Source organism: Corythoichthys intestinalis, chromosome 6 (assembly GCF_030265065.1).
Source record: "Corythoichthys intestinalis isolate RoL2023-P3 chromosome 6, ASM3026506v1, whole genome shotgun sequence".
In the NCBI taxonomy this organism is placed as follows: domain Eukaryota; kingdom Metazoa; phylum Chordata; class Actinopteri; order Syngnathiformes; family Syngnathidae; genus Corythoichthys; species Corythoichthys intestinalis.
In genome coordinates this window covers 32,956,805-32,979,793 of record NC_080400.1, presented here as the reverse complement: position 1 = coordinate 32,979,793, position 22,989 = coordinate 32,956,805, and the positions used below count along the sequence as shown (strand labels likewise).

The 22,989-nt window shown below is 39.2% G+C and overlaps 1 protein-coding gene across 5 annotated transcripts in view; it reads left to right on the top strand.

Moving 5' to 3' along the window:
- Positions 1–22,989, top strand: part of gdpd5b (glycerophosphodiester phosphodiesterase domain containing 5b) — a 75,940-nt gene that overhangs the window by 1,259 nt on the left and 51,692 nt on the right. For all 5 annotated transcript variants that reach the window (XR_009063446.1, XR_009063447.1, XM_057838573.1 and 2 more), the window contains one exon: positions 21,760–21,932. Coding sequence is in view for 3 of the 5 variants with exons in the window: in XM_057838573.1 (XP_057694556.1) it covers positions 21,816–21,932 (117 nt within the window). In the remaining 2 variants the exon portion in view is untranslated. The remainder of the gene's footprint in view (positions 1–21,759; positions 21,933–22,989) is intronic.

Sequence of the window (22,989 nt, the reverse complement as noted above, 5' to 3'; positions counted from 1 at the left end):
TAGTGTACGAACTACATGTTTACTGAGCTAAAGCTACTAATTCTGTCCGAAGTTGATGTCCCTGGTGCCAAATTCACTTGTAAAGATGTGGAAGAACATACAAATATTCAGTTAAAGAGATGGCTTGAGTGTCATGGGCTGAAAAAGACGAGCCGACCTGATCCAGGGTTAGCTTTTTTATTAACACCTTTTTCTTATGTGCATTGCCTTACGCCACTGACAATGACATTCTCCTGTTCCAACAATCTATACTCTACCACCATATGCCCTTTCCTTCTTATATATTATATCCTCTGGTTGTCTTACGTCTCTGATCGTTCTTGGGGGGAATTTACATTACTATTTTTGTGTAGCAATCGCAAATGCTGCTCAGTGACAGCCGGCGAACACTTCTAATTTTTTCATTAAAAACAAATCTTAATTCTATATTTTTTTACACTTCCCCTTACTATTTTTTTTTTTACAACAGAAAAAGTAACAGTGGCAGTCAGATACCATTTTAATTTTTTTCAGGTTATTCATTGTCAGACAGAAGCAGCACAGCAAAACACCACGCTAAAAAATAAGTCAAAATATAAAAATAGCTTCCCCCTTCGTCCTCTGAAGGACCATGGCCCACAACAAAATGTTTACTGCATATGAAATGTGAATGGCTTCACCTTGCTGGCGGTAAACTGGTCTTGTGGACGTCCGTGCAAGTTGATCCATTCTTCATATTTTTTCCTCCGAGTTTTTGGGTTCAAGAAATGTATGAAAAAAACATCCTTCATATGTTGTAATGTCTAGAATTGTTTCTACAAGTTCCATAACAGCAGCGTTTGATCGGCATGTTCTTTTTTTAAAGATAGCCAGAGAAAACAAGCAGAAATAACATGGTTTGTATGCGAGGGCGTGTCGATAATGTCCCACTTCCACGTTACGATGGCGACATCACGGTCTAAAAATAGCATTCGTGCGATACTATACATATCGTGCGATGTTATACATTCAGTGGATGTGGTTTAACTGTTATTGCTGGCCTCCTAAAACTAAAGATGCACCGATACCAGTATCGGCGGGGGGGGTCCGGCGTGAAATGGCGGTATCAGTATGGGCAAGTACAAACAAAGAGAGCGCCAATACCATTTTCTGGTCCAGTATTTTAACATTTGACCGCAGCCTTTTTTTTTTTTCCTGACGCTCACTACACCCTCTGTTTTGTGATGACACGTGATCACTTTGCATGCCAAGGAGCTATCACTATTGGCCCGCTCCAGACCAACGAGAGCGGACCAACAGCCGCTCTTAACCAATGCCGGGGCAGCTTTTTCATATGTAGGAAAAACCAAACTACGAGAGGAAAATGTCAGCAGTCATTAAATATATCAGTATAATCTCCGTCAAGTACAATGGCTGCATGCAAAACTTGCGGCCTGAAAGTTTCAAGAGATGGAGTTAAATCGGCCAGTTTCAATACCTCGAACCTGATAAAACATTTGAAGACGAAATGTGAACGAACACAAAGAGTTTGAGGCTACAACAGCAGCAACTGCTACCAAGAGAAAGGGGGCTAGACCGGAGCAATAAACCCTGGTCAGCTCATTTTGTCTACTTTACTTTTATTGTCTTTTACTGAAAGAAATGCAGCAGTAATTTGAGACATGTTTCAAAAGTAGGGTTGCCACCTTTCAGAAATAGAAATAAGGGACGCCCCCTCGTGCCCAAACCCTTACAGGCGAAGAATAAAAAGGGAATCCCCAAAACTCCTAAAGTGCATGGAAATGTACATATCTATTTATATATATTCCATATTGATATAAGACGGAACACAACTTTTTATTCCCAATTCGGAACAATTACTTATTTTAAAGAACAGTGGGTGCACAGACGGGCAAATAAGTATTTAGTCAACCACTAATTGTGCAAGTTCTCCCACTTGAAAATATTAGAGAGGCCTGTAATTGTCAACATGGGTAAACCTCAAACATGAGAGACAGAATGTGGAAAAAAAAAACAGAAAATCACATTTTTTGATTTTTAAAGAATTTATTTGCAAAAATTTATTTATGAAAAAAGTATTTGGTCAATACCAAAAGTTCATCTCAATACCAAATACTCAATACTCAAGGCCAAACGTTTTCATTAACTCTTAACAAGCTTTTCACACAGTGTTGCTGGTATTTTGGCCCATTCTCCATGCAGATCTCCTCTAAAGCAGTTATGTTTAGGGGCTGTCGTTGGGCAACACAGACTTTCATCTCCCTCCACAGATTTTCTATGGGGTTGAGATCTGGAGACTGGCTAGGTCACTCCAGGACCTTGAAATGCTTCTGACGAAGCCACTCCTTTGTTGCCCTGGCTGTGTGTTTGGGTTTATTGTCATGCTGAAACACCCAGCCACCTCTCATCTTCAATGCCCTTGTTGATGGAAGGAGATTTTCACTCAAAATCTCTCAATACATGGCCCCATTCATTCTTTCCTTTACACAGATCAGTCGTCCTGGTCCCTTTGCAGAAAAACAGCCCCAAAGCATGATGTTTCCACCCCCATGCTTCACAGTGGGTATGGTGTTCTTTGGATGCAATTCAGTATTGTTTCTCCTCCAAACACGAGAACCTGTGTTTCTACCAAAACGTTCTATTTTGGTTTCATCTGACCATAACACATTCTCCCAGTCCTCTTCTGGATCATCCAAATGCTCTCTAGCGAACTGCAGACGGGCCCGGACGTGTATTCGCTTCAGCAGGGGGACACATCTGGCAGTGCAGGATTTGAGTCCCTGGCGGCGCATTGTGTTACTGATAGTAGCCTTTGTTATTGTGGTCCCAGCTCTCTGTAGGTCATTCACTAGGTCCCCCGTGTGGTTCTGGGATTTTTGCTCACTGTTCTTGTTATCATCTTCACGCCATAGGGTTGATCTTGCATGGAGCCCCAGATTATCAGTGGTCTTGTACAGTATGTCTTCCATTTTCTAATAATTGCCCCCACAGTTGATTTCTTTACACCAAGCGTTTTACCTATTGCAGATTCAGTCTTCCCAGCCTGGTGCAGGTCTACAATGTTGTCTCTGGTGTCCTTTGACAGCTCTTTGGTCTTGGCCATGGTGGAGTTTGGAGTGTGACTGACTGGTTGTGGACAGGTGGCTTTTATACCGATAATGAGGTAAAACGGGTGCCATTAATACAGGTAACGAGTGGAGCCTCGTTAGACCTCGTTAGAAGAAGTTAGACCTCTTTGACAGCCGGAAATCTTGCTTATTTGTAGGAGACCAAATATTTATTTTCCACTCTAATTTGGAAATAAATTCTTTAAAAATCAAACAATGTGATTTTGTTTTTTCCGCATTCTGTCTCTGATGGTTGAGGTTTACCCATGTTGACAATTACAAGCCTCTCTAATCTTTTCAAGTAGGAGAACTTGCACAATTGGTGGTTGTCTAAATACTTATCTGCCCCACTGTACATTTGAAAGCTACCTTTTATTAGATATAAACACAAACAGCACATGAACCAAGCACCTACATTCAAGCAGCATCCAGCCAAATTCCCACCTGTAAACTAACTCTGTCAAAGTAGTAAAGACTTATCCAAAAGGCATTTAATCACAATAAACAACTGCTTGTTATTATTGGCATGCCTGCAGCGATGAAGTCACGTCCAACCCACTGTGACGCTCACTCACACTTAAACGCAAGCATACGGTCATGTTCCAAACCTTACCCCGGGTAGGAATAATGAACTGCCACTAAGATCTGGCATTTGTCTCAATGTGTTCCCTTTTAGATTGCCCCTAAGAGAGAAGTCTGCTTTGTGTTGTTACAGCTATTTAAGTGACTTTTGCCAACATTCAAAGCAAACTGAACAAGAGAGTATAATGCACACAATATGTTCTTTTATGTCAAATTTTAGTGGATCCAATTTTGCCTTTCACTGATCAGTTTATAGTGACTGTCAACCAAGTAACAAAGTTGTTTTGTTGTATACAGAAGCTAGCCTTTTCTTACTCAGCACAACTCTTAAAATTTGACATCTATATAAAAACCAAATTTAAGAATTGTTTAATTTTATTGACCTTCGTAATTAAGTGCTATAAATTGCCGTTGCAACATTAGAGGCTTTGTGATCCATTGAAGATTGCAACATGAGTTTGTTTCCAAGTACTTGCACCAACTGAGAAGTAATTTTATATCCAATGCTAGGCTAACATTTTTGAAAATGTTGGTAATACCCACTTAGGTGGAAAAACAATAAACCTTTTTTTTTTTTTTGGGGGGGGGGGTCTGGCAGTATCCCCACATTTTAAAGTCTCCACACAGCGAAAAAAAATCCCATTTTAGTGAGAGAGATTTGTGTTGCTGATGCTAAACAAACAGAAACTTGTTGGCCATCAATGAAAAACTCCTTTCACAGGGTCCGTAAAACTTTTAATTAAAGTACAGTACAGACAGTGGATTTCCCTTGGCACATGATCTCAATTAGTTGGGTGCATCGTCAACTTAAAAAATATGAACCCTTAGAGCAAACAGACACTCCCCCCATCAGGAAAAATTGCAAACTGTAATTACATTAGTTCAACCACCGAGCCAATTTTAATTCCGTTGACAACTCCTTGGCTTACCACAGCAGTAGGTTCGTCTCCACAATCTATTTTTTGTTGCTTTATACTGCTGTTATAGGTGACATAAATGTTAGTAATTTCACTAATGATGTTTAATGTACGGTAATTCCATAGCCAACTCTTCATCCCCTGTCGAATGAATGAACAGGCCTGCCCATGGCCACTTCATGTGCAAATATATATATATTTTTAAATCGTTTTATTTTGTTATTTTTACATTTTTCAGCAGGATTATTAACTAAATGAAAATGCTTCAAAAAGATCAATTTCGATCTCACACGTGAGCAGCATTTTTTCATCTTTTTTCATTTTTGGTGTTCTTTGTACTGTAAATGGTACAGACTTTGCAGTGTTTCATCTAGCAGTATTTCAACTGTAGATGCAAATTTCAAATGTAGATCTTCTGTTACAGCAATGATATGGAAAACTATGAAAGAGGCGGTTGATGAGCACCTGCTTTTCGAGTATCGCTCACAATAGAGGGCAAAAATCTGATGCAACGTTAACACAGAAATTTTGATAAGGAACCCTTATTCAGATATCCTGGTGGCGTCTTCAGTTTGACATACCAGACCACCCACTTTTCTGTCTTTTCAATCATTGTCATGAAATGGTCAGGTGTTGAGAGGCCACCACAGCAATGGAGCTGCCTCGTTTGCCCCCTTCAACAACAATGGTTGCCGTCATGTCTGTGCATGCCACGGATGTCTTTGTCAGCTGTTTGCTCTTCAGTCCGCCCTATCAGCTCTGCAGTTACCTACAGTCAACACCAGAAATATGCTTTGTTTAAAACCCAACAGGCAGTCAGTGTGAATAACACTTTTATTAGCAACGTGACAAATGGCCACTATTTTTGTGGAAATCTCTGATTACAAAAAAAAAACCTGTTCCTCCAAAATCCCGTGTAACAAACAAATTGATGAAAAAACAATTGATAACCAAAGTACTGAATGACAATGTTGAAGGTTGGACTGGCTCCTATCCACTTCAGTACGCTCTGCGCAGTATGTACGGTCATGTAAATATTACTTACAAACTTCCATAATACTTCCATAGTAATTGGTGATCAAGGCACACTTCTTAGTTTTCCAATTTATCTCTTCTGAATTTTTAATGATTTTTTTAATTGATTGACTGACTGTAAACTTCAATTGCTCAGAGGTAATTTGACCTTTTGACCACAAACCAGTTCAGGGTTGAAGTACTTTTCTAGGAGATCAAGGCACACCTCTTGTTTTCATCTCTTCATAATTTCTAATTATTTTTTTAATTGATTGACTAGCTTTAAACTTCAGTAGCTCCTAGGCCATTTGACCTTTTGACCCCAAACCAGTGCAGGGTCAAGGAACTGTACTTGGAGATCAAGGCACATCTCTTAGTTTTCCAATTTATCTATTTATAAGTTTTTTAATGATTTTTTAAAAATTGATTTACTAGCTTAAAATTTCAATAGCTGTGAGGTCATTTGATCTTTTGACCCTAAACCAGTGCGGGATGGTAGTACTCTCCTTTCAGGTTGGGGTACACCTCTTAGTTTTTAAATCTCGATTTAATTTTTTTTTATGCTTTTATTTGTGACTACCTTTTCACTTCAATAGCTAATTGGTCTTGTGACCTTTTTACTCATAATCAGTGCACTTCGTAGTACACTCCTTGTTGTTTGTGGAACATTTCTTCATTTCTTTTTTTCATCATTCAATCAGCTACACATTTATCATTTATTGCAGTAAATATTAGCACAAATTGAATACAATCTTCAATATACTTGACAAACTCATAGGATATATGTGCTTGATTTTACAAAGTGTTTATATTTGTATGGCAGCCATCATTCTTCACCCAACTAAATTCTACCCCGCGTTTTCCCGTGCGAAAGACAAGCGAGTTTACCACAGGACCATTCTTCCGCATGACGGTAGAGTCATGATTTTCTCTAAAAAGCAATTGAAACCTACATGCGTCATCTGTCGCTGTGCGGTAAAACCTGAAAGGAAAACGCAACTGAAAAGAAAGTGCAGCTGGCTTTTCCAGGGAATTAGAAAACGCGGCTCAGTTCACCACAGAGTTAGAAAACACGGCTCATTCCACCACAGTTCGAAGTACGACGATTTATGACAGCGCCGCAGCTTCTGTGTTTTCCCGCCAGACGGACGCACGGCGAATTCTCTTGTGAGAGAAATCAGCATGGGTTCCAAGAATGTTAGTGCAGGTGGTGAAAACAGGAAAAAGGTGAGGCTAACCATTGAAATAAAAAATGGAAATCAGAGAAAAATATCAGCGTTGTGTTCACGTCCGTGAATTGGCTCAATGATACGGCCTTAGAATGTCTACAACCTTGACGGGCCTCCTCTGACCTTCGTTCGCCAGTCTTTATAAGTTAAGGTGACAAATTACTATTGTGGTAACATCGCCAAAAAATCGAGGGCTTCGTCAGGTTTTTAATAATTTATTTCTGAACTTGTGCAACACAACGTGCGCAATGTCTGCCCCAGCTGAAGAAAGTGAAAGTAAAAAGTCATCCCTCACTCTGTCAAGTGCGGTGTGTTCAGGTACACCTCACCATTATTACAGGTATTATTATTATAACTATTATTATATTATTATTCCGATTTTTATTCATAATTTTTTTTTTGCCAAGTGTAATTGCTATTTGCAGTAGTACCAGCAGCATTTATCAAGGATTTAGTGTAGGTTTTCAGGCTGTGGAATGAATTAATGGATCTATAATGTATTCGTATGGGAAAATCCTGCTCGACGTACAGTACGACCATTTCGACTTAAGAACAAGGTCATGGAACTAATTAACTTCGTATGTAGAGGTATCATTCACTGTATTTTTTTAACAATATTTCTATATTGTGTGGGGCACCTTAAAAGCAAACTGGTTCTCAATAGCTCACTGGGTTTATGGATTTTCAATTGCAGCTAGTCAGTCAAATGAAGGCTTCTACAAAAGACAAATGAAAATACCAAGTGTTTTCACACACCGATACTCTGTCTCTATGTAAAGTGTACATTTTCTGGCATTATGTAATTTGCAAAACTTTGTGAGCGCATATAGTGTTTGTTGCATAGTTGACATAGGCCGTTTAATGGTAGAGGATGATATGCCTTTATTTGGCATTAATAATCAGTGGAGGGCACATTAAATCCAGAGGAGAGCAGCTGAAGAAATGAAAATATGTTCATAAAAGGCCTGAATGAGCTGTGATTTTATACTCATTCTTCTTTAACTGTACTGCATGCCTACAAAACCTTTACAAACAAGCTCATATTGGCTGTGATTTGCTGAATGAATTAGAATGACGTGATAATGATAACTTCTTTTTGTTTATTTCCCATGTCTTAGATTAGTAAACTCTGCTCTAATCTCACACGCATCTCCTCCTCTGGTCCAGCATCTCTTTCAGCTTTGCCGTGCATGTGAGAAGCCGACTGTCGACATTGCTTTGTCAAGTGTTTTCAGTGCTGCATCCACTCTACCATTGAATCTATGCAGCCCTGAAACCAGCACTTCCTCTAGCCAATGGAGGAAGCACCATCATGTGTGGTGGAAACTATTTTTATCTCGAGATGAAAAATGAGAGTGATATTTTTGCATGTCTTCCCCCACATGTTACTTTTCATGGTTCAATAGGTATATATCAAATTTGTTAGTCTGCACATTTTAGTGATTTAAATTTAAGCTTCATTTAAATTATGTGGTGCATAATGGATTCTGAATAAATTGTTTTGTGGATAATCCGTCACCTACATTTTAAGACTGATGAGCTTTTACATTGTCGAGTTGTTCTGATTTGGTTCAACCCCCTCCTCCACTAATTATATTATATCAGACTGCTGGACGGTTTTAAAAATGTCTGTTTTGTAATTGGTGATTCTTTTACTAGCAATGAATGGCAGCATCACCACTCAGTCAAATATTGTTTGTCGTTGTTGTTGTTAAGTGTGTTCAAACAAACATAAAAAGTAGATTTGTTGATATGAACCAATTCAAACTTTGGTTGGTCTCTAGAACAGGTCCTCCTTTAGGGGCATTCAGCTTCAAGGCAAAATAGATTTCTCATGTTGATTCTTTCAGCTTTATTTTACAACCAACTGTGGACTTGTAATTTTCTCAGAAAGTGTTTTTACTTTGTATGGTTTTGCGAAGTGGTAAAGCTGACTCCGCAAACTGAGAGTGCTTTGTGGTAGCACTTTGTCAAGGTCTTCACCACACGAACCTGTAGGAATGATTGATGCTAGCAGTCTGTCGGCCAGGAACTATTGATCTGTAAATATTCATGATTGTGCTTGAAGATCTGTAGAATATATCCATCCACTTATTTTTCTTGTCGTAGCAAAGCAAACTACTGTGGTATTGAATAGTATCTGAACCTTTTGGAATTTCTCACATTTCTGCATGAAATCACCATCAAATGTGATCTGATCTTTGTCAAAATCACACAGATGAATAAACACTGTCTAACTAAAACCACCCAAACATTTTTAAGTTTTCATATTTTAATGAGGATAGAATTCAAACAATGACAGAAGAGGGAAGAATAAGTCAGTGAACCTTCTGTCTAGGAGACTTAAAGAGCAATTGAAACCAACTTTTACCAAAGTTTTATGTCAGGTGACTGATGAGTCATACAGTCACTGATGAGTGGTTTAAAGCTGACCTGCCCACTATAAAACACACACCTTGTCCTCTCACAATGTCTTGATGAGAAGCATTTTGTGATGTGCATCATGTCTCTGTCAAAAGAGCTGTCTGAAGACCTGCGATCGAGGATTGTTGATTTGTATAATGGTGGGAAAGGATACAAAACTATCTCTAAAAGTCTGGATGTTCACCAATCGACAGTCAGAGAAGTTGTCTACAAATGGAGAGAGTTTTGCACTGTTGCTCCTCTCCCAAGGAGTGGCCATTCACCAAACATGACGCCAAGAGTTCAGCGCGGAATACTCAGAGAGGTAAAAAAAAAAAAAAAAAACCTAGAGCAGTGGTTCTTAACCTGGGTTCAGTCGAACCCTAGGGGTTCGGTGAGTCGGTCTAAGGCAGGGTTGGGCAAACTACTCCACAAAGGGCCGCTGTGGGTGCAGGTTTTTGCTGCAACCCATCAAGAGGACATCTTTTCACCAATCTGGTATGTTATAAGTGCAATCAGTTGATTGCAGTCAGGTGCTTCTTGTTTCCATTGAAACCTCATTGGTTAAAAGCTCTGTGCTGGATCAGTTGGAACAAAGACCAGGACCTACTGCGGCCCTCGAGGACCGGTTTGCCCGCCCTGGTCTAAGTGGTTTGGTGGAGTCTGCCGCTGAGGTCAAGACACACCAACTCATCATGTGTATACGCGATGGCATGCCCCGCTTGACCATCACTGGCTGCAAATGATCACGTGACATTGCTTGGCCAATCAGTGCTGCGAAGAATTTAGTGCACTTAGGAGTGATGCAATGTCTGAAAGTCATCGTAGTACGTCGTAAAATTACCGTATTGGCCCGAATATAAGATGGTGTTTTTTGCATTGAAATTAGACTGAAAAAGAGGGGGTCGTCTTATATTTGCGGTGTAGACGTTATACCCATTCACGACACTATATGGCGCCGGATATCATTGAAGCGATGTTCTGTCATGACAAATCTCAGCTACTCTCAAGTTTAACCAGTTTGCATTATTTTATTGCAATGTTTTTCCTTATTCAGATTTGTTTCAGGACTACAGTTACAGTTAGACTTCACTTTGATGGTTAAGGCAGTTATTGCAATTTTGTTGTTTTATCACAATAGGTTGGTTTATTTACATTTCAAAACCAGAAGCCAGTCATTTACGAATGTGATTGCACTTTAGTTTACATATTTAAATGTTCAGATATCAAGATTTGAATGAGGCAAAATAACATGCTTTTTCTCTCAAATATATTGTTATAATCATTTGTTTCGGATGTACTGTAATTATTTTCTGTGTAAAAATTAATTTGGTGTTAAAAAAGTCTTTTTTCAAACTTGAATCTTGAAAAAAAGGGGGTGGTCTTATAATCAGAGCCGTCTTATATTTGGGCCAATACAGTACTCTCTTCATATTTTAATTCATACTAACTATGTCGAGCAAAAACAAAGTAGTCGGACAAATATATACAATATGGATTCTCATGTATCACGGAACAGGATGGGAGTCAGCATTCTAGTTGCATGATTTGCAATGCCAAGTAGAGAAACTCTAGCCTCGCACCGGCAAAACTAAAGGAACACTTCAAGAAGCTGCATATAGAGGGGAAACATAAGAACACAACATTCGCTGAATTCAAGGTGAACAGAGTCAAATTCGTAGCACGGTTCATTTTGTGCACCAGCAGAAAAACTGTATGTCTTAAATTTGAAAAGAAAAAAAATCATATTTTATTTAACACTAAAGTAGGGTTCGGTGAATGTGCATATGAAACTGGTGGGGTTCGGTTGCACCAACAAGGTTAAGAACCACTGCCATAGAGTGTCTGCTAAAGACTTACAGAAATCACTGGCACAGTCCAATATCTCTGTGCACACATCAACTATATCTAAAACTATGGCCAAGAATGGTATTCGTGGCAGGACTCCACGGAGAAAGCCACTGCTGTCTAAAAAAAACATTGTTCCTCGTTAAATGTTCGCAAAAGGTACTTGGACACTCCACAGAAGTTTTGGCAAAACATTTTGTTGACTGATGAAACCAAAGTTGAATTGTTTGGGAGTAACACACAACGTCATGTGTGGAGGAAAAATGGAACAGCTCCTCAACATCAAACCCTCATCCCCACCGTGAAACTTGGTGGAGGGAGCATTATGATTTGGGGCTTTTTTGCTGCTTCAGGTCCTGGACAACTTGCATTCATGGAAGAATGAATTCAAAAGTTTATCAGGATGTTTTGCATGAAAACCTGAGGCCATCTGTCAAACAACTGAAGCTAATAAAAAAAAAAAAAAAAAAGAAAGGATGGATGGATGCTGCAATAAGACAATGATCCAAAACACAGAAGTAAATGGACTTCAGAACGGTTTCAGAAGAACAAAATACACGTTCTGGAGTGGCCAAGTCAAAGTCCAGACTTGAACCCCATTAAGATGCTGTGGCACGACCTAAAGACAGCGATTCATGTCAGACATCCCAGGAATCTGACTGGACTACAGCAGTTTTGTAGAGAAGAATGGGCCAAGATTAGTCCTGATCGATGTGCCAGACTGATCTGCTGCAACAGGAGGCCCACCAAATATTAAATATCATGGTTCACTTACTTATTTTCCCCCCTTCTGTCATTGTTTGTATACTATTCTCATTAAAATATGAAAACCTATAAATGTTTGGGTGGTTTTACTTAAAGCAGACAGTTTTTTCATCTGTGTGATTTTGACAAAGATCGGATCACATTTGATGGTGATTTTATGCAGGAATGGGAGAAATTCCAAAAGGTTCAGATACTTTTTCATACCACTACATAGCCAGTTAGACTAGAGCAGGGGGTGGGAAAACTATTCCACAAAGGGCCGCAGCGGGTGCTGGATTTCGTTGCAGCCCATTAAGAGGACACCTTTTCACCAATCTGGTGTCTTACAACTGCAATCAGTTGATTGCAGTCAGATGGTTCTTGTTTCCCTAGAACTGTCATTGGTTTAACTGCCTGTGCTGGATCAGTTGTAACAAAGATCAGGAGGACCCACTGCAGAGCTTGAGGACAGGTTTGCACATCCCTGGGCTAGTGGCAGCATATGCCGTAGACACCACCATCACCTGTTAATCACCTATCTGCCTTTCGAGGGACATAACCACATATTGTATGAAGGTGGCAATTTGTCAACTCCACACATCTAATACGCATGATTGTATAAAGGCTTTATTTTATACCAATTAGGTGATGCCCTAGCAGAGATTATGTCATCAGATGAGTACATTATAACCATCTTGTTGATGCAGTAGACAGGTGAGTGGAAAAAAATAATTTACTTAGAGTTGGTTTGCCAGCACAATGACTGAAATGTGCTGTACAGTCAATAATGGAGTACGCCAATTGTCTGTCTATCAATCTTTTCCGATGAACACTCTTTTCATTCTCAATATTGCAAAGAGTAAGTGCTGGCAATCTCTCAGTGCTGAACAGACTTTAACAGCTCTGATGCAATGACTGTCATAGCTTGTTGTTACAATGGGCTTTATCACTCATGTGCCACAAATCAACTCCCTCTTAGTCACTTTCTGATGCCTCCTGGCTCAGTTAAGCCGCCAGCCGTGCTGTTTCATTTCTTCATTTGATCTCCAATTTCACATCTCACCAAAGCGCCTGTGATCACTTGAACATCACGCTCTCTGGAGCTTATCCTACCTAGGGTTGTGGGTCGGTTGGATCGCAGCTGACTTTGGGTAGCAGGAGCATTAAACCCTGATCTGGTCACCAGGAAATATACAACTTATTCTCTTGCACCTTATTGTTGCTGTTTTAGCAAAATGTGCAGGGCAAGATTTTTGATTGATTTTGTCACCCACTGCTGTTGTATCTTGTGTTCCATCCATTTCAAAAACATTTCATGCAAACTCTACAAAATACTTTTATTAGAGCACAAAGTAATGTTAGGAAGGGATTGCATGGACTGTTCTGTTTACCTTCATGCAAACGCCAAAGTCAGGACGTACTTCAGTTTCGTTTTCAGTACAGCTCAAAAACTATGATATTTTCTTATGTGTGTGCGTTTGTGTGTATGTGTAAGAATCCCCTGAAAAGAAAATGAAAGATAATTGAATTTTAAATCTAATGTGATAGTCCTATAAATTATTGAATTGTGACGAGTAGCTTCAAATGCATGAACAATGACACACAAATGTTTTCTTCATTGTAATCCAATGTTGTATTCAAATCACACGTTTTGTTTTTCTGCTTCCCATTCAACTCTTATGATTTAAAGACCATACGACAGGAGAAAAAAAGTCTTAAATAGCATTATTATGTGAATTAGAATCATATTTTGAGACGATTCGACTATATACAACAATTTAGCAAAGCGCAGATGACGAGAAATTAGTCTTTTAATCTGCCGGTTAGCCACGCCTACCATTATAGGGCTCTAGCGTCCCCAACAGGTGGATGACATCAGCGGGTGACTGGGCTGATCGGTTTTACTACTCAGCCCATTGAGGGGGAATTATTCAGAACGAGGAAAACGCGACAAAGAGAGCTGCAAAATGTCATTCTTTCAGTCTCTCTACTACAGTGTTTTTACAGGACATTCTTTTTATCCAAGTATTTTTCCCCAATAGCTAAATAAATGGCTTGAGAAGGACTAGTCAGCCCGTCGAGGGGGAACTATTCACAACGAGCAAAACGCGACGAAGAGAGCTGCAAAATGTCATTGTTTCTGTCTCTTTACTTCAATATTTTTACAGGAGATTCTTTTTATCCAAGTATTTTCACCAATTGCTAATTAAATGACATGGTCATGACAAGTAACAGTCTTGTGCTAAATGGAATATGAAATAATAAAAATGCAGTTATCCAGGACGACATGGTAAAATTACTCCATAATGGTCAAAACTGTCGACTTCACCTTTACTGTCGCACCTCCTGAATGATATTTTATGAGAACTAAAACGGACATATGTCATTTCCCTTCCCGGCTTCGGAGAATGTAAACAAACCAAGAGGCGTGACAGCTAGCCGACATGCTAACCCGAACCGAGTGATGTTTCAAAGTCTTCGAAGCGGAAAATCACACATAACTAGCCCAGGTTATTTGACATGACGACTGGGTTGTCGATTGTCTTCGCGGATCAGCAAACCGCCCGGCGTAGAGGAATTTACAGTTCGTTCCCTGGAGGAGGGAGGGCGGCTGCAGTTGTTGTGCAGCTAATGTGCACGAGGAGAGCTTTTTACATGCCTATCAATGATCAAACGTAAGTAGTCCTTTATTTAAACAAAGTTTGTAGTGTTTACTTTGTAATCACTGTATTAATATTTGACATAATACAAAACAAGATGTTTACTCACTTCCTCGTAAGTCCAATGGTCCCACAGTAGTAGGGCTTGGCCAATATCCACTGTGAATGGGAACCTTTTGAAACTCCAAAAAGGCGCACACGCCTCCTCCTCATAAAGCAAGATTTTTCTGCAGCCGTTTGGCTGGCGTGATGTGAAAAATAAACGTATTAATCCGCAAAATCAGCTGAATCCTTAGTCCTCATACACAACAGTACTGCTGTTTAGTGAAGAGGACGCCTTCACCCATACATGTCACAGCGCCCTCCTCCTCAATGCAAGACCGAAGCCGGAAGTCACTCATTTTCATGGCGCGGGATTCAAAAAACTAAATAAATATAGCGATCGCTTCCACACACATCCAAGCGGTCCATATCATTCAGGAGCATAAAATACCGCGTGTATTATGAAATAAACATGCTTTTTCGTGTCACATGCACTTAAAATCTAACCTGTAGAAAAGCAGTGTTTTTTTTGTACCCCACTACTCAAAAATACTAAAGCGTTTGAATGTCTGTGCTGGAAATGGAGCTTTTTTTAATGATAGAAAATGCCAAGAAGGGTATTTCGAGCTGAACTGAAGCACACTGCTTGGTAGAAAAATTAACTGACCAAGAAGTAGGTGCAATTCATGTACTGTACATCTACATGGTTGGCAGATTTAACTGTTATAAAAGTATTTTAGTAAGTAACTGGTAGCAGCTATTTTCTTTTACTAACCAAAAAGGTAATGCTTTAAAAATTAAACAATCTAAAAAAATTTTTAAAAATTGCAATCTTGGTATGTTGGTATTACATTTCTCTAAGCAGGTTTTGTTGTTGATTGAAACCTCTAATTTAGAATTAGTTTTCTTCCACTTGTTTTACTCACACCATCCTGGTCAAAAGCAGACCCCTGTTCGCAGGGAAATTGCTGAAGCATTTCCTAAATGTGACTTTCTGGAAGAGAGGAAATGAAGCAGCAGAAAAGAAGGTGAGAACTCTCTCTCACAAGTTCAGCAAATCCAGGGGCAGAAGACCACTAGGCTTTATTTTCCTGGTTTAATCACTTGATTTCTAATGTGAAAAGAGATAGTTATCAACCAATTACCTAACTTTCTATGTTTCTATCATATGGCACCTGCTCCAACCCGGGTGGCTTTTGTTTTGTAGATGGATGTGACATCCTCAAAAACAATCCACAGATCTGCCTGACCCCTTGTGAGGATAAGCGGTTCAGAAGATGACTGAATGAATGAATGAATGCATATTGTCTCAAGTAAAACCATTGGAAGTGTGGGAAAGCGCTCTGAAAATACATTATGCTATCATGCCTCTGCTTAACAGCTAATTTTTATTCTTGTCAAATCAAAATTGAATCCATTCTTCACCAAGAAATCAATGTTCACCGTCTCAGTGCTTAATCAGATTTGTCACACATTTGGTATTTAGTTATTTGTCAAGGTCAGCGAAACACTTTTTTTTTTCACGTTTTCAGTTTCAGTGTTGTATTCAAACACATGCAAATATAAATAAAAGAGAAATCAAAATGAAAATCCTTCTTCTGCTGTACTGTACTACTGTACTGCTTTCTTTTTTAATTCATCCAATACACTTCATTGATTATTACATGAAAGATAATCTTATGAATCTTTGGCAGTCTTGTCTATATCATGTTGAGTAAGCCTGCACGATATATTGTTCAAACATCCCCAGAGTAATGCGCGATAGTCCCAGCAAAGTACGTTTGTTTGTTGTTTTGTTTAGGGTTTTTTTTTTTTTTTTTTTTTTTTTTAACACTAGAGTTGTCCGATATTATTGAGGAGCCGAAAATACCGGCCGACAAAAGCCTTTTCAGTTTTCATTATCGGTTTTGGCCCAATATGCATGTTGCCTTCAAAGTGAATGTCCTCTGCCTTTGTACAAGGGCCGGTCACATCTTAGCATAGCAGTTATGCTTATTGAACATTTGATGTCTCCAGACTAAGATGCTTGGGATTTGTTATGTGAGCATTATCATTATCAAAACATCCAGTGGGGCATCATAATACAATTAGCCATAATATGTATTAATTGCGGAATAAAAATTGCTACCCCTCTGTTACTCTTTGATGGATCACAATGACATTGTGTAGGTATATTTTAGGGATGTTTACACATCGATCCTCTGAGCCCTTTTTAGGGATGTTTACACATCGATCCTCTGAGCCCTTTTTCTAATCTACAGTATTTCTACAGTTTATGGTCCAATGCCTAGTGATGGGAATTTATAGGAGTTTTACGATTCCGATTCCATTATCGATATTGTTTAATGATTCGATTCTCTTATCGATTCTAATTTGGGGGAAAAGAAGAACAAACATTTTGATTGACATCTAGTTTGTTTAATTAAAAGTCAAAACTTTTCGAGCTCACAACAAGGTCAAAAGAGACCCAAAGCCTCGACTTTACAAGCTCACCACAAGGTCAAAAGAGGCCCAAAGCCTCGATGTTAACTGTGGCAATATGTAACTGTGACAAATAGACAAGAATGTGTAACATTTTGCTGAAACATTTTTCTAATAGAAATTTTTAAAAAATCATCCTTTTTAAAAGGACATATAGCACTCAAAAATATTATTATTATTTTTTTTAAATGCTGTCGAATACAACAGAACAGTGCGAAATGCAAATGTGCAAAACTAACAATTCTTTTGCAGAAAAATAAGCATGACTGCTTTTTCAGGTAGGATACGTGATCTTTCTGGACTTATGGTGTCTCCAGCAGTGGAGAACACCCTCTCAGATGGGGTGGAGAAAACATGCACAAACAGAAAGTGTTCAGCTAGTCCAGACAGCAAGGGCAGAGTATCTCTTTTGTTGTCCCAAATATTAACAAGTTTATAATTAGATTGGTGTAATTACATAAGGACGGTTGGATCTCATACTATGTAAGAGGAATTTTAGCACAATCCTCCGTTTCACTTGGATTTGTTAACTTCCTAGACATCCAGTGGGGCAAATAAGTATTTAGTCAACCACCAATTGTGCAAGTTATACTTGAAAAGATTAGAGGTCTGTAATTGTCAACAGGCGTATACCTCAACCATGAGAGACAGAACGTGAAAAAAAAAAAAAATCACATTGTTTGATTTTTAAAGAATTTATTTCCAAATTAGAATAGAAAATAAGTACTTGATCACCTACAAACAAGCGATATTTCTGGCTGTCAAAGAGGTCTAACTTCTTCTAATGAGGTCTAACGAGGCTCCACCCGTTACCTGTATTAATAATGGCACCTGTTTTAACTCATTATCGGGATAAAAGACAGCTGTCCACAATCTCAGTCAGTCACACTCCAAACTCCACTATGGCCAAGACCAAAGAGCTGTCGAAGGACACCAGAGACAAAATTGTAGACCTGCAACAGGCTGGGAAGACTGAATCTGCAGTAGGTAAAACACTTGGTGTAAAGAAATCAACTGTGGGACCAATTATTAGAAAATGGAAGACATACAGGACCACTGATAATCTCCCTCGAGCGGGGGCTCCATGCAAGATCTCACCCCGGGGTGTCAAAATGATAATAAGAACGGTGAGCAAAAATCCCAGAACCACACGGGGTGACCTAGTGAATGATCTACAGCACAGGTGTCAAACCAATTCCAGAAAGGGCCAAGTGGGTGCAGGTTTGCTTTCCAACCAATGAAGAGGACACCTATTCACCAATTAGATCTTTTACATGTGTAATCAGTTAAACTTTGTCAGGTGCTCCTTGTTTCAGCAGGAGATTCATTGGTTAAACTCTCTGCGCGTTATCGGTTGGAACAAAATCCAGCACCCACTTGGCCCTTTCTGGAATCGGTTTGACACCTGTGATCTACAGAAAGCTGGAACCACAGTAACAAAGGCTACTATCAGTAACACAATGCGCTGTCAGGGACTCAAATCCTGCATTGCCAGACGTGTCCCCCTGCTGAAGAAAGTACACGTCAAGGCCCGTCTGCGGTTCGCTGGAGAGCATTTGGATGATCCAGAAGAGGAATGGGAGAATGTGTTATGGTCAGATGAAACCAAAATAGAACTTTTTGGTAGAAACACAAGTTCTCGTGTTTGGAGGAGAAACAATACTGAATTGCATCCGAAGAACACCATACCCTCTGTGAAGCATGGGGGTGGAAACATCATGCTTTGGGCTGTTTTTCTGCAAAGGGACCAGGACGACTGATCTTTGTAAAGGAAAAAAAATAAATGGGGCCATGTATCGAGAGATTTTGAGTTTTGGCTGGGTCTTTCAGCATGACAATGATCCCAAACACACAGCCAGGGCAACAAAGGAGTGGCTTCGTAAGAAGCATTTCAAGGTCCTGGAGTTACTTAGCCAGTCTACAGATCTCAACTCCATAGAAAATATGTGGAGGGAGTTGAAAGTCCATCTTGCCCAACGACAGCCCCATAACATCACTGTTCTAGCACTAGAATGCCCAGCAGAGGCCAATTTGGCCTTTCCCAATGGCAAATCCTCATGATCCAGAATTCGCTGGGACTTCTTGTGCTAGAGGAGATCTGCATTGAGGAATGGGCCAAAATACCAGCAACAGTGTGTGAAAAGCTTGTGAAGAGTTACAGAAAACGTTTGGCCTCCGTTATTGCCAACAAAGGGTACATAACAAAGTATTGAGATGAACTTTTGGTATTGACCAAATAATTATTTTCCACCATGATTTGTAAATAAATTCTTTAAAAATCAAACAATGTGATTTTCTGTTTTCTTTTTTTTTCCACATTCTGTTTCTCATGGTTGTGGTTTACCCATGTTGACAATTACAGGCCTCGCTAATATTTTCAAGTGGGAGAACTTGCACAATTAGTGGTTGACTAAAATTTGCCCCACTGTAGTTGAGGTACTCTATGGAAAGGCCTTTTGATACTGAGTAGAATAAGAGTGGTTTGGGACCGATGGGACCATCCTATCTCAAAATACGCTGATTGGCTGTAGTTGTCAGGTGCATTTCGGGAAGTAATTTGGAACAACCACTTCCGTTAGGCGTAGCAACACAAACATACCACCATAGAATGTGGAGGTATGTACTTTTGTGTGAAATCAGTAGTCAGATTGGCCCTACGGCCCACGAAATTCAAATTATTCCGAAAAAAACACTGATTGGTGGACTACTGACCGAAATGAGTATTGATATTGCTAATGAAATCGTTTAGGATTATTTTAGATGCATATATGTTATATTTTATGTTATAGGTTTCTTTTAGCGTATTCAACGAATACGATGGACCCATTAATAGACTTTTTTTTGGACAAATCACCATTTCTTTAAGTAGTCTCATGAATAATGACCAGGCCTGTGAAAATTAATGCAAATTCACTTGGCGTCGTCTCTCCGGATTATACTTGGTGAGTGGTCATTCTTTGATTAAACACGTAGTCTCACTTGCTGAATCGAGCATGTGTAACATGTATGCAAATTATGTGACGGAATTCGAGCTGCTTGGAATCTATAAGAGAGTCGTAAAATTTGTTAGGTGCAGTTTATAGTCAGGTGCGCCTTATAATCCAGAAATCACAGCACATTAATGAATTGTGGACTTATTGTTGCCTGTAGGTTGTGAGTTAGCCAACAGAAGGAGCTGGATAGTTGTAATTCATTTTGAACTTGTTATAGCAACAATGTCAAGATCACATTGTTTGAATATTCAATATTTCAATATACTGTATTACCCCTGCTTGCAGTGTTGCTTACAGTTTATTTGGAGATGCTCATGTCAGACCCATGACAATTTTTTTCTGATTGTTTGTAATACAGTACATTTAAAAAAGTAAACAGAAAAGATTTTTATTCTTGTCAGGGTTAAACAATATGCCAAACTTAACATAGCTTAATTCCTGCCGGGTCATACTGATTAATTGCAACTCTTCTAAAAAGGCAAGGGAGAGGGTGGAGGACACTGCTGTGTTTGTGGTCTGCAATGAGTTGAAATTAAAAGGGCTGTACTCCCTTGACGCTTATGTCAAGATGGCTTTCCCTGCGTGGCCGCAAAAACTACTCCACCCTTTCTGTTCAATTTTGACTTTTGAATTATAAGAACTACAACCTTCTAAACAAACAATTATGTAATTTTTTTTTCAGCAGAAATATCAGCCAGTCGTAGTAGCTACAGTAGTGAAAGAGTGTCCAGGCTATTGTGTTCAATTGGCTATGTGATTTAAATTCAGGTGAAATCATGATTATTAGCACTCCTTTGGAGCATCTTTCAAGACCCTATACACTGGACGCGCCTTTTAATTCATTTTTCAGTCCATTGAATAACACGCAGTTGGATCGCTGTGAAAAACTTTAAAAGTGTAACCACTGTTGTAGTGTGTCAAAAAACTTGTGTGGTCGTGCTTGGGGTGGGCTAGGTTTATTACACCCTTGGGACCGACCCGCCCTCACCAGAACAGTTGCCCTAATAACAGGAAACACAGCCACTGCAGCAGATGCTAATAAGCAGCTGCCTAGAGATTTAGACAGTGCGATTACAGCAGGAATGTTATCACACTGTTCCTAAACATCAACTGTGACTTGTGCCCCTTATTAGCCTGTCCAAATATCAAGGTGTTTTACCAGTGGCTTCGCATGATTGAACACATGTAATTTATATACAGACCAAAAAAATGCTGTGTATTTTTATTCTTAATTTTCCCCAAAATGCACAGATTGGCTTTAGAATTTTACAGTGGCAGACTGTAACAAGTAAACCTGTGCAAGGCATATCGTTATTGCAGCACATTGCATGGTTGCAATGCTGAATCAGCATCATCTCAACTTGGGACCTGATATACTGTATTTAACATGAAATATTGGCACTTGTTAGTTACAAGGCCTGTGCTGCTGATGTTTCTCACTTGTGAAAAGGTTACAGAGAATGCCTGTAAGATGCACAGATTCACATAATGTCAGTATACGGTGTGGACTCATTTCCAAAGCTTCTAGCACTGTGTGTATTATCTGGCTTGAATATTTGGAACCTGGCCATACTGTACATAGATTTGGCCTGGACACCTTTTTTGCCTCTGTTTATTTTAAGATTGTCAGGTGCGATCAGTTGTACAGTAATTTCCTTGCTTAGTATTGACCATTTGGCCATTTCTTATTTTATCTTTTCATTCCAAAACATCTGCATTAGTGTCACACGTTGACATGTTTTTCTAACATAATATTATAGGGTCCTTCCAGTCCTTGAGATGTTTGAGTTGGAGAAGCAGGACTGACAGAAGGAGCATGGTCAAACACCAACCCCTGCAAGTCTATGAGCGCCAGCTGTGTTTGTCTTGTATCACCGGGATCTACGGTTGCCGCTGGAAACGCTATCAACGCTCCCATGATGACACCACCAAGGTAGGGAAAATGATCATTTATCATATGCCTAATTTTAAAAACTGTTTCCGTTTTACATACAATAGAGGACTTTTTGATGTGAGAAAATATAACCGCGTGACAAATGGAACAATCCTAGGTTTGTGCAACATTCTCTGCATCTTCACATTCAACAACGAACAATGCCAGAATGTTCCACATGCCATATAAATAATCCTGTTAAGGTCGTCATATCCATTCAGTTACCCAAAGAGGTGTCATATATAATTTGTGTACCACCTTGAACACATTCTGGATTCTTATTGTCTTTTCTGGTCATTGTTGTATTTCACACAAATAAAAGTAGTCACATGCCTGAATCACTTGTATTGTACAATCCACATTAATTGAGCTATGAAGCTGATGTCTATTTACTGTATTCAGAGCTATGAAGCTGATGACTATTTACTGTATCCAGTACATAGTTGCAAGCCGGACAAGCAATGAGGATAAGTCCTAGCGTTAAAACAAAAAAGATATTGAAGTAAAAAAACTAGTTGCTATTAGCTGTTTAGTTTTAGTATTATTCCATATTGTTTAGCACTACTTATTCTAAGATTTTCAATTTTTTACTAGATTTAAGCAGTAGTACGTTCACTTACGAGCACCTCAATTTAGGAGTTTTTTAAGTAAAAATCCATTTCAAACTTTCTCTCTTACACTTTCATGTCTCTGACAAAGTTTAGACATTCTAAATGATTACCGGATTTTGATAGAATCCAACATCAAGAACAGACATGTCATCTTGAAAGGCAATTTAAAATACAATATACACTCACCGGCCACTTTATTAGGTACACCTGTCCAACTGCTCATTAACACTTAATTTCTAATCAGCCAATCACATGGCGGCAACTCAGTGCATTTTGGCATGTAGCCATGGTTTAAGACAATCTCCTGCAGTTCAAACCGAGCATCAGTATAGGGAAGAAAGGTGATTTGAGTGACTTTGAACGTGGCATGGTTGTTGGTGCCAGAAGGGCTGGTCTGAGTATTTCAAAAACTGATGATCTACTGGGATTTTCACGCACAACCATCT